Source organism: Myotis nattereri (assembly GCF_964212035.1).
Source record: "Myotis nattereri genome assembly, chromosome: 6".
NCBI lineage: Eukaryota > Metazoa > Chordata > Mammalia > Chiroptera > Vespertilionidae > Myotis > Myotis nattereri.
Window position 1 is genome coordinate 96,134,882 of NC_138081.1, and position 15,044 is coordinate 96,149,925.

Here is a 15,044-nt window from a genome sequence, read left to right on the forward strand (position 1 = left end):
TAGGAGATATTGTGAAGGGGCGTACTGAACTTCTCCCTTGACATCACTTATACAAATGTACCCTAAGGGCACTTTTTATTGTTACACAATCTTGGAAGACAAATTTAAGTCTTCAGAAACTATGAATCATCGTGTCCAGAAACTATGAAAAGTTTGTGTAAGCTTAAAGAAATCCAGCAAATTACCACCAATCTTCCTTGAGAATCTCTTAACATTTGAAATAACTTGTTCTCTTTTGTCTACAACTGTACATTATCTTTGTAGATCTGTAAGGACCTTTTCATGGGACAATAGAAGGAAGGTAGACATGAGATAGTCTTTTCTAAACTTAAGGTTTTCCCACTTTCTAGTTTTTTTAAGAAGAAAATATTGTACTATTCTTACTCATTTTTTCTCTAGTGGAATAAATTAGAAACAAATGAAGAGAAGAAATATTTAGTTGGCCCTTTTAAATAATTCTTTTTATAAAAGTTTGAACATTGGCTCCTTCTGGACTAAGTATTGTTGTAATGCTGGGAAGTGAATAAGGACAGTTTTTGGCAGACTGCTCTTTTTAGTTATAAAAACATCAATCATTGCTCCTTTCGTGACATTATTACCATGCTACTTTTATTTTCTTTCCCTCTTCCACGTCTTGGTTTATACTCCTCTCTCTGGTGAAAGAAGCTCCCTGGTAGTCAATTCAATATTACCAGAAATAATAATAGCTACTGAGTTATGTCCAAAAGAACTCACAGATTTTCATAAAGGTGTGGTAGTGGGATTGAAAATTCAAAATTATACCAGGACATTTTTTATGTATGAGAAATATAAAACACAATAGAATATAATTTGACATGGTTAACTTTTTTTCCAAAGGAAGTGAATCCATAAAAATATCTGAATTAAAAAGGAGACATATGTAATACTCTTAGTAATACTTTAAGCAATAAAACAAAATTTAAAAAATAATAAAAAATAAAATCAATAAAAACAAACAAACAAAAATATCTGAATTACCAAATTTCATAGACAGGCATTCTTTTAATTTTGACTTTTAACCACCACAAATGACCAGTTTACTCATTTTCAACAAGAACACTTCTTTTTGTCCTACAAATGCTTTAAAAGATACTTTTTAAAGATTAGGTCCTCGGTAAAAGAAAAGCTCTTACCTGCCTCCATGGGAAGTTTGACAATTGCTTGGTTTTTCTGTAATTCAGTTTTTTCTTAGCTCCCAGTCATATTAATTTGATAAGTTTTGTGAATCTTGAGTTCACTGGGAGGAAATAGGCATGGCAGTTTTTAGTTGAGGGTGAAAATTGTGCTTTAAAACATGGTTTCCTTATGGGACAGTATTTCCATATAAGCATAGAGATATATGAGATCCTTGGACTGAATTTGCGACGATGTCCAATAAAGGGCATTAAATGCTTATAGATGTAGCCAATTGAAGATAGAAACATTAGATAATGCATAAATCTGTTACTTAGCACCTTTTCCTTACAGTTTTAAATACTGTGAAATATTCTTATCTGCATATATTCAGTTTTTATAATCCATACAAAGGTAAAATTATATTCCAAATATGAAATTTAATTGGCTTAAACTAAACCAGAATTGCCCAGATGAATTCATTGGAACCCTTGGAGATGTCAGTAGCCATTCAGAATCAGTTCCTAGAAGCTGTCATTTCTTTTCCCACAGCTTCTTCCACTCAGGAGATAATTCTGTCATAATAAATTAGCATAGAACTACGATGCATAGAAAACCCAAACACGGCATAAATGTCTTTTGTAAACTGTATGAAGACTGGCCTCTTGGGTTCCCTACGCTGAATGTCCTGAGAATGGGCAACGCCAGCTCATTAATTGGTAGTCTGTCCCGCAGCCGGGCGAACAGTACCCCTTGCCCGCGCCTTTATGCTCCGACTTGTCCTGGCGTGTTTGTCGGTCCATTCACCTAGTGACGCGCGCTCCAGTCCATCCCACCCCTACAGCCCATTCACCTAGTGACGCGCGCTCCAGTCCATCCTGCCCTACAGTCCATTCCCCTAGTGATGCCCGCTCCAGCCCATCCTGACCTACAGTCCATTCTCCTAGTGACGCGCGCTCCAGTCCATCCTGCCCTACTGTCCATTCACCTAGTGACGCGCGCTCCAGTCCATCCTGCCCTACAGTCCATTCCCCTAGTGACGCGCGCTCCAGTCCATCCTGCCCTACAGTCCATTCCCCTAGTGACGTGCGCTCCAGTCCATCCTGCCCCTGTAGTCCATTCACCTAGTGACGCGTGCTCCAGTCCATCCTGCCCCTGTAGTCCATTCACCTAGTGACACGCGCTCCAGTCCATCCTGCCCTACTGTCCATTCACCTAGTGACGCGCGCTCCAGTCCATCCTGCCCCTGTAGTCCATTCACCTAGTGATGCGCACTCCAGTCCATCCTGCCCCTACTGTCCATTCCCCTAGTGACGCGCGCTCCAGTCCATCCCACCCCTACAGCCCATTCACCTAGTGACGCGCGCTCCAGTCCATCCCACCCCTACAGCCCATTCACCTAGTGACGCGCGCTCCAGTCCATCCCACCCCTACTGTCCATTCTCCTAGTGATGCGCGCTCCAGTCCATCCTGCCCTACAGCCCATTCACCTAGTGACGCGCGCTCCAGTCCATCCTGCCCCTACTGTCCATTCACCTAGTGACGCGCGCTCTAGTCCATCCTGCCCCTACTGTCCATTCACCTAGTGACGCGCGCTCCAGTCCATCCTGCCCTACAGTCCATTCCCCTAGGGATGCACGCTCCAGTCCATCCTGACCTACAGTCCATTCACCTAGTGACGCGCGCTCCAGTCCATCCTGCCCCTCCAGTCCATTCCCCTAGTGACGCGCGCTCCAGTCCATCCTGCCCCTCCAGTCCATTCCCCTAGTGACGCGCGCTCCAGTCCATCCTGCCCCTCCAGTCCATTCCCCTAGTGACGCGCGCTCCAGTCCATCCTGCCCCTCCAGTCCATTCCCCTAGTGACGCGCGCTCCAGTCCATCCTGCCCCTACAGTCCATTCCCCTAGTGACGCGCGCTCCAGTCCATCCTGCCCCTCCGGTCCATTCCCCTAGTGACGCGCGCTCCAGTCCATCCCGCCCCTCCGGTCCATTCACCTAGTGACGCGCGCTCCAGTCCATCCTGCCCTACTGTCCATTCACCTAGTGACGCGCGCTCCAGTCCATCCTGCCCTACTGTCCATTCACCTAGTGACGTGCGCTCCAGTCCATCCTGCCCCTACTGTCCATTCACCTAGTGACGCGCGCTCCAGTCCATCCTGCCCTACTGTCCATTCACCTAGTGACGCGCGCTCCAGTCCATCCTGCCCCTACTGTCCATTCACCTAGTGACGCGCGCTCCAGTCCATCCTGCCCTACTGTCCATTCACCTAGTGACGCGCGCTCCAGTCCATCCTGCCCCTACTGTCCATTCACCTAGTGACGCGCGCTCCAGTCCATCCTGCCCTACTGTCCATTCACCTAGTGACGCGCGCTCCAGTCCATCCTGCCCCTACTGTCCATTCCCCTAGTGACGCGCGCTCCAGTCCATCCTGCCCCTACTGTCCATTCACCTAGTGACGCGCGCTCCAGTCCATCCTGCCCCTACTGTCCATTCACCTAGTGACACGCGCTCCAGTCCATCCTGCCCTACTGTCCATTCACCTGGTGACGCGCGCTCCAGTCCATCCTGCCCCTGTAGTCCATTCACCTAGTGACGCGCGCTCCAGTCCATCCTGCCCTACTGTCCATTCACCTAGTGACGCGCGCTCCAGTCCATCCTGCCCCTCCAGTCCATTCACCTAGTGATGCGCACTCCAGTCCATCCTGCCCCTACTGTCCATTCACCTAGTGACGCGCGCTCCAGTCCATCCTGCCCCTACTGTCCATTCCCCTAGTGACGCGCGCTCCAGTCCATCCTGCCCCTACTGTCCATTCACCTAGTGACGCGCGCTCCAGTCCATCCTGCCCCTACTGTCCATTCACCTAGTGACACGCGCTCCAGTCCATCCTGCCCTACTGTCCATTCACCTGGTGACGCGCGCTCCAGTCCATCCTGCCCCTGTAGTCCATTCACCTAGTGACGCGCGCTCCAGTCCATCCTGCCCTACTGTCCATTCACCTAGTGACGCGCGCTCCAGTCCATCCTGCCCCTACTGTCCATTCACCTAGTGACGCGCGCTCCAGTCCATCCTGCCCCTGTAGTCCATTCACCTAGTGATGCGCGCTCCAGTCCATCCTGCCCCTACAGTCCATTCCCCTAGTGACGCGCACTCCAGTCCATCCTGCCCCTGTAGTCCATTCACCTAGTGACGCGCGCTCCAGTCCATCCTGCCCCTACTGTCCATTCACCTAGTGACGCGCGCTCCAGTCCATCCTGCCCCTACTGTCCATTCACCTAGTGACACGCGCTCCAGTCCATCCTGCCCCTGTAGTCCATTCACCTAGTGATGCGCGCTCCAGTCCATCCTGCCCCTGTAGTCCATTCTCCTAGTGATGCGCGCTCCAGTCCATCCCGCCCCTCCGGTCCGTATTTGGGACACAGCACTGTTTTCACTGTCCTTCCAACCGTCTGCCAATCGTTGCAGAGTACATTCTCTCCTACGCCCCCGCGCTCAAGCCCTTCGGAGCAAAGTCCCTCACCTTCCCCGGAGAGACCACTTCTGCCCTCGTGGATGGTCTGCAGCCTGGGGAGCGCTATCTGTTCAAAATCCGGGCGGCCAACAGGAGAGGATCGGGGCCTCACTCCAAAGCCTTCATCGTCGCTATGCCAACAAGTAAGCATTGCGTGTCTTCCCTCTCTTTTTGCTTCATGCATTGCATTCCTTATGAATCATGGCTCTTGCTTGGGTTTTTTAGGCTAAGTTTGCACTGTGATTTATAGAACGTTTGATAGTCCCTTTAGAAAGTAGTCATCCCAAAGACTAAAATGTTATTGATTGCTAATAACATCAATCACTATTACGATATTACACAAACATGAAAGTATGAGCTTTGTGATTAATCTTATATCACTGTGTAACCGGGGGTTATGATGACAGGGAAAGAGCATTTTTACAAGTGTAATGTGGCGTTGTTGTCAGCTCTCTTCAATTTCCAAATAGCATTTGAAATGCGTAGTTTGTATTGCATTACTCGGGAGTGCAGCTTGACTCAGAAGAACTTCAGTACCTTTGTTTATCTGATCGGGATCAGAACCAAGCAAGTTAATGAAACCCAGAAATGGAGTGGACTGATTCTGGATGGTGACTCCTGTCTGCCTCCCCCATTCTCACCATATTGGTGGCTCTCTCCTCCATGATGTAATGTGAGGATCCCCAGGGCACCCCAAAGTCACACAGTCTGTCTTGGAAGGAAATGAAATAGATGTTTGCTCCCGGCTGGGCTCCCCTTTGCTATACAGATTCCCAGCCCTGACAGCACCCCTTTCCTCCTTCAGTTCTGCTCTCAAGAAAGGGGAAAGCATAGGGCGCACTTAATGTGTTGCCTACCTCGGGAGTCTTTATTTTTGGCTCTATTTTGGAATTACAAATGTATTTATTACTAAAGAGATTTTAATAGAGGAGAAAGCAAGTAAGGACATGTTAGGGGGGACAGGCACTCTTGGTAATGCTCAAAAATTACAAATCTGTTCCTCGCCTGTCACTTCCCAGGCATGCAACACATCCCTATGCCTCTGCGTGTAGAGGTCATTTAACGTTTCAGACCCGGTTCCTATAAATTTCTCGCCTACATTGTCAAGAAGGGCTATGGCGCATTTGTAACATACCAAGAATTCGTTTTATTACAAAAGTCCTATGTAAGATCTTGCTTTTGCAAAACCAAGGGATGATGTCAAAGTACTCATTTGAGAATTCCTTCAAATACTAAGCTGTGACTAACCTAACTGCATTCATAGAAATTCTCACCCATATTGTTTAGAGCTGTATCTATGGCTTAAAGCAAAAGAGGACTTTCAACGCGATGGCTGTAATTGAGAAAAGTGTCCAATGTTCTGAAGAATGAGAACTTGTCCGTTACAATTTCCTCTGAAACGCCTCCACTGCCACCTTTAACACTCACTTTGTGTTGCAAAGCTTTTGAATTTCGTCTCTGATGGCAAATTCTTTCCCATCTATTCCAGGCAGGACCAGTGAGCCCAATGCCCGGCAGAAAGCTGGCGCGATGGAGAACTGGAAGCAAGAAACCTCGCAGCCTCCCTCGCCTCCCAGGGCCGCAGCTCCCTCGAAGCACGCCCACCTGCCCGTTGCTCCCCAAGGCAGACATGCCAAGCACCCTCCTGACTTGAAGAACAAAATACCGGCCAACGGCGGGGTGCCCAGGAAACCCCAGGCGGCAGAGCTCACGGGTGCGGAGGAACTGGACCCCCAAGGGGACCCCCCGACCTTGCCCTCCGAGACCCAGGACCAGCAGCGCCAGCGCAGGCCGCCGGGCAGACCCGTCCACCCTGGCCTTGCTGGACGGACTCCGGGGAGAGTCCGAGCGCCAGTGCTGCCCCGACAGGAAGGCGTGGACAAGCCCGGCTCCTCGCCGCCCTCCCACCCGCGAGGGGCATCCCTGTGGGTCCCCCACGCGCCCACCGCGGGCAGCTCTCGCCGCCCGGCCCACCTGCCGTCCAGCTCTGCGGACAACGACTCGCTGGACTGGGAGGAGGGAGAGCCGGCCACAGGCTCCCTGGACCCCAAAGACGCCTCCTCGGAGCGCCTGCACCCCGAGAGCGCGCCCGCCCGGCCAGCCCTGGGGCCCGGCCGCCACCCCGCCGCCAGCGCGCGCCCCCGCGGCCCCGCGCTCCAGGGCTCCAGGCCGGCCCTGCCCGCGCGGAGGGCGCCCTACTCGGAGGCCGCACCCCACGGGGCCGCATCCCGGCTGCAGCCCACCGAGCCCCAGCCCGGGCCCCCGCTCCCCCGGGGCGGGAAGGACGGCCACGACGGCCCCGCCGCCAAGTCCCACGCGCCCTCGCGCCCCACCAAGTCCTCACCGGTCTCCTCGCGTGTCGCTCCCAGGCCGCAGGCGCCGCGGAGGGTGGATGGCGACAGTGACGCGGCCGATGCGCTCCCGGGCCATGTCGGTCCGCACAGAAACAAGCCCTTTGCCGCCCACGGCAGGTACCCGAGCCGCTCTGGCCACGGCCGAGGCCCCCGCCTCCAGGCCTCCGGCCCCCCGGCGCCCACCGGGACCCCCCGGGCGCACGCGCGGGGCGCGGAGAGCGAAGCGGAAGACGAGAAGCCACTTCCGGCCACGGCGGTGCAGGGCCACGTGCCTTCCTCCTCCAGGCAGCCCGCCTCCCGGGGCGGGGACCACCCGAGAAGAGGCCCCCAGCGCGGGACGAGCCTGGCGCCGAGGGACCCCCTGGCAGGGAACCCCGAGTCCGCCGGGACCCGGGCCGCCGCGCACCTGCCGGACAAACCTCTGCCCTCGAAGGCGCAGGACGTGCCACGGAGCGCGGACTCGGGGGCGGCGCAGTCCCCGCACCACCCCGGGCCCAGCGCCCCCAGGAGGAAGCCCGCATCCCCCCTGGCGGGGCGCCCCCACCTGGACCCTTACGCTTACGGGTCCAGGGGCAGCCAGTCGTCCCTCCCCGAGGGTTCCGAGCGCCACTCTGGCGGGCGCCACGCGGACAGCAAAGACGCAGAGACCCTGGGCATCAGGGCACACGCGGCCCGGGCCAAGGATGCCGCCCCGGCCCTGCCCAAGCACCGCCAGGCGGAGGCCCCCACGGGGAGCGCGGGCGACGGTCACCCCCGCAGGCCCGCGGGCGCCCCCGCGAGGCCCGGCCACCCCCATGCCCACGCCCGCGCCAGGGTCCCCGGGCGCGCGGCGCCCCAGGAGGCGGGGAAGAAGGACGGGGCGTCCAAGAAGGAGGCCCTGACCGCTAAGTCTCCGCAGTCCGTTTCGGCCGAGGAGGAGGCGGAAGAGGGGGAGGAAGACACGTGGTTTCTGAAAGGAGGGAAGGACGAGGACCCGCTGTCCGCCTCTGTTTCTAAGTGGCCCCCCTCCTCCGTCCCCAGGGGCAGCAAATACACAGACAGGAGCAGCGCGGAGACGGACTCTGCCAGCGCGCCTGCTGCCCCCCGAAGGGGCTCCCCCCGGGAGGAGCGCCCCACTCCCCCGCAGCGGCCTCCTTCTGCAGGCAGCGCCCCCAGAGCCTCACACCTCCCGCCCAGACACCCCCCTCGCAGCCCCAGCACGGCCAGCGCCCCGGTGGGCACCCCGGCGCGGCCCCGGTACACGACGCGCGCCCCTCCCGCCTACGCCTCCACCACGCCCATGCTGTCGCTGCGGCAGCGCATGATGCACTCGCGGTTCCGGAACCCCTTCTCCCGCGCGCCCGCCAGGCCCTCTTTCAGACAAGGTACTGGTTTTGTCTCATCCTCACTGTGCTTTTCAGTGCTGTGCGCAGCGATTCCTGGAGAGCGTCCGTGTTTTCCAGCGTCTGCGATGCTCAGGCACCGGTACGCAGCTTTGCAGATGTGACGGGATTCCATCCCCTTGACCTTCTGGTGGGGTTTTCAGGGTTTCTCCTGGTTTCCAGCTGAGGCGGCTAGGGCTGCGGGGTCTGTGCGGCTGGCCCAGGTCAGACAGCCAGGAGGGCTGAGCGGCAGTCCTAACCCAGCACTGAGTCCCCCAGCCCTGGCCGCTGCACTACCCCACTCGCCCCTGACCACTCGCCCTGCTCTTCACCGTGAAAAGCCATGATCCCAAAGCAGGTTCCTGTACTGGGGCTACTTTGAGCTGTTCCCGTGCCCGGCACATGGGAGGAGTCAGTAAGAAATGTGCTCCTGTGTGCCTGGGCCGTGTTCTTGTTGATTCTGCATACAAAGCCCTCAACTGAACACTCGGGACAAACTCCATGTCTTGCCATGAACTGCTTAGACGTTGCACTCAGTGATGTTGTTTAAAACTGGTGGGAAATACACGTTCAAGACAATTGTCACCGAGAGTTGGAACAGGCGGGTGTGTGATTACATTGAGGAGGGAGGTAGACAGCTGTGAGCCGGAGTCTACATGGACCCCAGGGCAGGACCTAAGTAAAGTATTTACGTGGCACTTTGCACTCACCCTGCATGGAGCCAGGGCTTGACAGCCTCTCTGAGCGAACATAGTGGTGTTCGTTCATCTGTACAAGGTATTGTCCGATTAGCTCAGTGGAAAGACGGAACACGTGCCTCACACTGACGTCAGGGTCCATTAAAATGGACTGTCTTAAGCCTAAGACCCTGGTGACAAACAGCTCACATGCCCTTGTACAAAGTACTCAGTACATGTTTAATTTTCATTAACCATCTGAGCAAGAGAAATAAGTCTGACCTGCAGGTCCTTGTCAGGGAGCCCAAGCCCTTGATCCCATGAAGGGGCGGGACCGCAGAGTGCTCCCAGCAGAGCCGAGGGGACCTGCGGCTGAGAAATGGCAGGAGATGGAGAGGAAGGGCAGGAGACAGGAACAGGCGGACACAGCAACCGAGAGGGCCGCCAGCGGGGCCTTGTACTTCCTCTCCAAGCAGGTGCAAGCCGAGTCAGCCCCGCGCATTTGTCCTTGGCGGTTGACGGTGGGGACCGGAGTCGTCCAGGGCTAGTTGTGCTGAGTAACCCTGCTGAGGAGAGCAGGACAGCAGCTAGCACGTTTCAGAGACAATTTTCTCCAACCCCCCCTCCCTCCAACTTCCAACTTGTTAAAATAAAGCTACGCGACTAAGGCCTTTAATCTTCATCTGGATAATTTACTTATGCTGAACACTCCCGTTCCTCCAATACGGCCAGAAAACCGTGACTTTACTGTGCTCTTGACATTCGTATTTGTCATGTAGAAATCACAGTTTAGACTATCATCATCTCATGGACATGAGCTGTTGCTTTAAAGTTCTGTTCGTGTTTCTGTTTGAAATGATGTTAACGCTTATGGATTGGCATGAAGCCAACTCTGAAGGCACGTGGCATTGACCAGGTTCTGTTACTTGTTTCCTGTGCAGGTTATAACGGCAGGCCAAGTGTAGAGGGGCAGGGACTGCCCGGCACTAACGGAAACCCGAGCGGACAAAGAATTATCAATGGCCCTCAAGGAACAAAGTGGGTAGGGTGAACTTCTTTATACATCTCAGTTCTCATGCTGTTGGGAAGAGAAAATGGTGGGCGCTGTGTACCACTAACGAAGCAGGCTTTCCCCTCTTTTTCTCAGTATGCTGTACTATATGCATTCTTCTAGCGACCGCAGAGATCTTTGATTCTCCTGAGTAACTAGGTTTTTTCTCATAGCTAATAAGATGAGGCCAGGGCACTCAGACAAAGGTATGGCTCACCACGGCTGTGACACAGAACTTGAGGCACAGCCTCTCAAATGAACTTCTATTTTCCCAGTTTATTTTTTGTTTATTGGTTAGTTAAGTACACATATTTTCAGCAAATTGTCTCAAACCCTTTGTCAAAAGGAATTAGAGTGAAAATAAATGAACAAGCAAGAAAACCCTGAATCAAACAGGCAATTTTAATCAGATCACCGTTTGAATCTTCCAATAATTATTGTCTAAAATAACAAATAGGTATCAGTATTTGATGTACGTTTAAGTTAAATGACTAACTTCTTGGGTTTAAGATAAATGTTTAGGGATTTTAGGTGGCTTGAGGGTAATGAGAAGAACACTTTATAATATTCAGAGATTTGAAATATTTTTTCAAAGAGTCAGAAAAGTATTCATGGTGGAATTCCCAGTCAGCACTTCCCATTTATAACAATAAGGTTTAGGAAAACGTATTGGATTTCATGAAATGTTCAGTACAGCTTATTTAAAGATAGTTCTTCTCGTTTCTCAAAGGAACTGATATTTATTCCAGGAAGAAATGCATAGTAAAGCAAATGTCATGTAAACAATTTTGAATTGAACTGTATGGGTAGATTTCAAAAGTAGGGTTTATATCAATGAGCCTTACTTTCATTACTGAGTCAGGACCCAACAAAGTGGCCTGCTGGCAGGGGCTCCTTCGCTGGTCTGAGCATGCACAGTCATGGTTCTCAACGTTAGTGTCAGAATCCCTGGGGATTTGCCAAATATGGTCTCAGATATGGCCAGGTAATTCGCATATCTGACAAGTTCCCAGGTGACACTGAGTATGCTGGCCTGGGACCATACTTTGAGAACCACTAGGGTGGAGCATGAGTTTGTTCCTTAATAGGGATAGCAATACCTTTTTTTCAAGTTTTATAATTTCTTAGGGTATTCCTTTTTGCATACATACTATATTGGGCAATTTAATTCCAAATTAAGTTGTTTTTGTTATATTAACCTTGATTTTTCACATTAACAGTAAAATAGAAGCATATCATGTTTTTAATATATTAGCAATACATGTTCATTGCAAGAGGTTGAAACAATTCAGAAATATGTGAAAAATATAATAAGCATTCCAAATCACTTTTTTTAAAAATATATATTTTATTGATTTTTTACAGAGAGGAAGTGAGAGAGATAGAGAGCTAGAAACATCGATGAGAGAGAAACATCGATCAGCCGCCTCCTGCACATCTCCTACTGGAGATGTGCCCGCAACCCAGGTACATGCCCTTGACCGGAATCGAACCTGGGACCCCTCAGTCCGCAGGCCGACGCTCTATCCACTGAGCCAAACTGGTTTCGGCCCAAATCACTTTTTAAGGATCATTGTGAGCGGTTTGGGATGTAGCCTTTAGATTATTTTCTCTGCACTTTTAAGCTTATAGACACCAATGAATATATTTTTATTTTTGAAAAATAATCATCCCTGTAATCTGAATTTATATCAGTATATGCCACTATCTGTAGAAATTTTCAATCCTTTTCACTGGCTACATAGTACCCTACTCTATGGATGTGCCACAGTGTCTGTATCTCTGCCCTCCATCGGTGGACACTTAGGTTGTTTCCTATTTTTCAGCAGTACATCATCGTAATAAATGGTAGTCTGTACATATTTTGTATATTCTAGAAACAAAATAATTTACATGCTATATGGGTAAGCAATTATAATAGGAAATACAATTGTTTTACACTTTATTCTCACTCAACCTTATGAAGGATGCTGACAAAAATAATGTTTCCTGCTCACTTTAGTATTTCCTTCTGTGGAAGCTTCATGCATGTATTCCTGTAGTTGGATGAATGTGACCATTTTGAATGTCCAATATAGTCTTTCATCTGTGTCGTGGATTTAGGTGGTGGATCTTGATCGTGGGTTAGTATTGAATGCAGAAGGAAGGTACCTCCAAGATTCACATGGCAATCCTCTTCGGGTTAAACTAGGAGGAGACGGTCGAACCATTGTGGGTAAGTGAGAATGGTTCTTACGGAACAAAAGTGTCCTGACTTCGCCCTGATTTTTAATGGGTGCCCTTGGTCTAGTTACTTTTGACCACGTGCTTTTCCTTGGATATAACTGTCAGCAGTATTTCCAATGGAATCCACCCTCTTAGGAAAGGTGGCACTCAACTTTGTTCTGGAAATTGGCATCCTTGAGCAGGAGTCAGCCAACTCCGACCCACTGGCCAAACCCTGCCTGCTGCCTGTTTTTGTATGGCCTGTGAGCTCAGAAGAGTTTTCACATGTTTAAATGATTGTAAAAATAATCAGAGAATGATAATCTTTGTGACATGTGGAAATGACATGAAATTCACACTTCCGTGTTCACGCACAGGGGCTCGTGGGACATAGGAACACTCGCCTGTGCACTGCCTGTGGCCTTTGTCCCCCGCAGGGCAGAGCTGAGCGGCCACAACAGGCAGCGTCTGGCCGTAAAACTCCAAGTGCTTCCTCGAGAAAGCATTTGCCACCCCGGGCCCCAAGGAGCACTTTTCCTCCTCGGGTGTAGGGATGAGAGGGGAGAGAGTCACTCTCCTTACTAAAGACTAAGCGTTGTATCGGGTGATGGGGCAAGGGGATGCATGTTATTCATTTAGACGAAGTAGCACAGAGCAATGGGCAAGCTGGTGAGCCCAGGGATGTCTGGGTAGCAGCAGGTATGTCTGCCTCAGCGAATAGCCTTTCAAATGCCCTTTCGTTGCCTTTTTCCTGATTAAAATACAAGAATAACAAGCTTTCAGGAGACATTTCCACTTGCTTTTTACTTCCTCTGATTGTGTCCCCTCGTTGCACAGACTGTATTTGATCTTGTTTCAGATCTGGGAGGGACCCCCGTGGTGAGCCCTGACGGGCTCCCCCTCTTCGGGCAGGGGCGACATGGCAAACCCCTGGCCAGTGCCCAGGATAAGCCCATTTTGAGTCTTGGAGGGAAGCCTCTGGTGGGCTTGGAGGTCGTCAAAACAACCACCCGTGCCGCCACCACCACCACCACCACCACCACCACCACCACCGAGAGACCCACCACTACCCCTCGGCCCACCACGGCAACCCTGCGGCCCAGGACCACCACCCGCCGCACCACCACCACCCGCCCAACCACCACCACCCTGCGCCCAACCACCACCATCCGAACCACCACCCCGACAACCACCACCACCCCCGAGCCCACCACAGCCGTCCCCACCTGTCCCCCCGGGACCCTGGAGCGGCATGACGAAGACGGCAACCTGGTTATGGGCTCCAGTGGGGCCCCGGAGTGCATCCCTGAGGAAGGTAACTGTCTTCATCTAACGGTGGCCCACGTCACTGCCTCGCTGCCTGTCAGCGGGGTGTCTCACAAGCTGCAGGGACGGGGGGCAGGGGGACAGAAACTAGGGATGTTTCTAATCCTACAAGGTTTGTTCAACAGCACTGTGCCACAGCCAGGGTTGTCAGAGTTAGCAAATAAAGATATTGCACAGGACATGCTTACAATATAAATTACGTGTCATTTACCTAAAATGGTAAGTGGGCATGCTATGTTTTATCTGGCAGCCCTTTCCACAGCCCAAGCCAAAAAATTAGCTAAAACATGGAACATGATTAGTTTGGACTAGCATTTCCGAAGTGTGTCCCTGGGTATCAGTAGGTTAGTATTTGTTAGATAGAAAGATGGATGGATGGATGGAGAGATAGAGATATGTAACCTATATGTCTATTGCTCTCTGAGTAGCTATGTGATTTAAACAAGGTTAAATGACTGTCTTCCTGTTGGGCCATTCGGGCTATTTTTCAGTCTCATGGTGAGTTTCCGGGGAAAGTTGTTCCCCGGCACGTTGGGCAGGGAGACACTTTTTGATCAGCAGGAGGGGCTTCCACTGGGGGAGGGGACTGCACCAGCTCCCAGCTCTGGGACACCCACTCAGCCGTGCTCTGGCCCTGCGTGTCTTCCTCCTGACAGCGGAGCTGGGACCCTCAGGGTCAGGGCGCGTGGAGCTGAGACGCGTCATCTCTGCGGCTGCATCAGGCGTGGAGGAGGCGAAGTCCTTTTCTCCCGCAGGGAGAGGTGGATTGCGTGTGGGCTGCAAAGCTTATGTCTTTCTAAGCTACTGCAGCGTGAGGACCTTCCTTTCAGCCATCATTCGCAGGCCTGGGATTCTCTCACAGCACCGCTGACTGTGCCAGGCTCCAGTCAGTGTCGACTTGAATGCCGTCCCCGAGGGGGGCATTGTGTTTGAAGTCCGTCTTTGCACGAACAAGTTCCAAATCACCCGACTGCTTCCCACCTAAAAGCCCACCCCAAGAACAGGAAACATCCGAGGAAGAGCATCCGGAGACGGCCTCCCTGTCCATTTGCCCAGTGCATGCGAGCTAGGCTCACCTTCGGGTTTCTGGTACCAGCACCTTCCATATGTTCCTTGACCTCGTCTGCATGCGTTAGCGTCTTATCTTTAAAAACTGAGCTATAATTAGAGTGTTTACTTAACAATTAGCTGTAAGCAGAAGAGTGGCTACTTTGGATTTTGCTTTCATTGCCATTATCAATATTTTGAATTTTCTTTTGTTGCTTTTATAGGCTTTATTGCTGTTCCTTCATTTATTTTGTATTTTTGGCCTCTTATTTGGCATGAAAGTGGATATTTTTCTTGGCATGTTATTTCTCCTTTTCTTTGCAAATCCTCATATATACGCAGGTGGGCAAAAGTAGGTTTTCAATTGTGAGTACACAAAA

At 51.7% G+C, this 15,044-nt stretch overlaps 1 protein-coding gene across 1 annotated transcript in view; it reads left to right on the forward strand.

Annotated features, from left to right (window-relative positions):
• Positions 1-15,044, forward strand: part of FNDC1 (fibronectin type III domain containing 1) — a gene marked incomplete at its 5' end in the record, with an annotated part of 71,701 nt that overhangs the window by 35,824 nt on the left and 20,833 nt on the right. Inside the window, 5 exons of the mRNA XM_081094456.1 lie at positions 4,598-4,786; positions 6,133-8,361; positions 9,977-10,077; positions 12,190-12,301; positions 13,151-13,606. Coding sequence (XP_080950582.1) covers positions 4,598-4,786; positions 6,133-8,361; positions 9,977-10,077; positions 12,190-12,301; positions 13,151-13,606 — 3,087 coding nt within the window. The remainder of the gene's footprint in view (positions 1-4,597; positions 4,787-6,132; positions 8,362-9,976; positions 10,078-12,189; positions 12,302-13,150; positions 13,607-15,044) is intronic.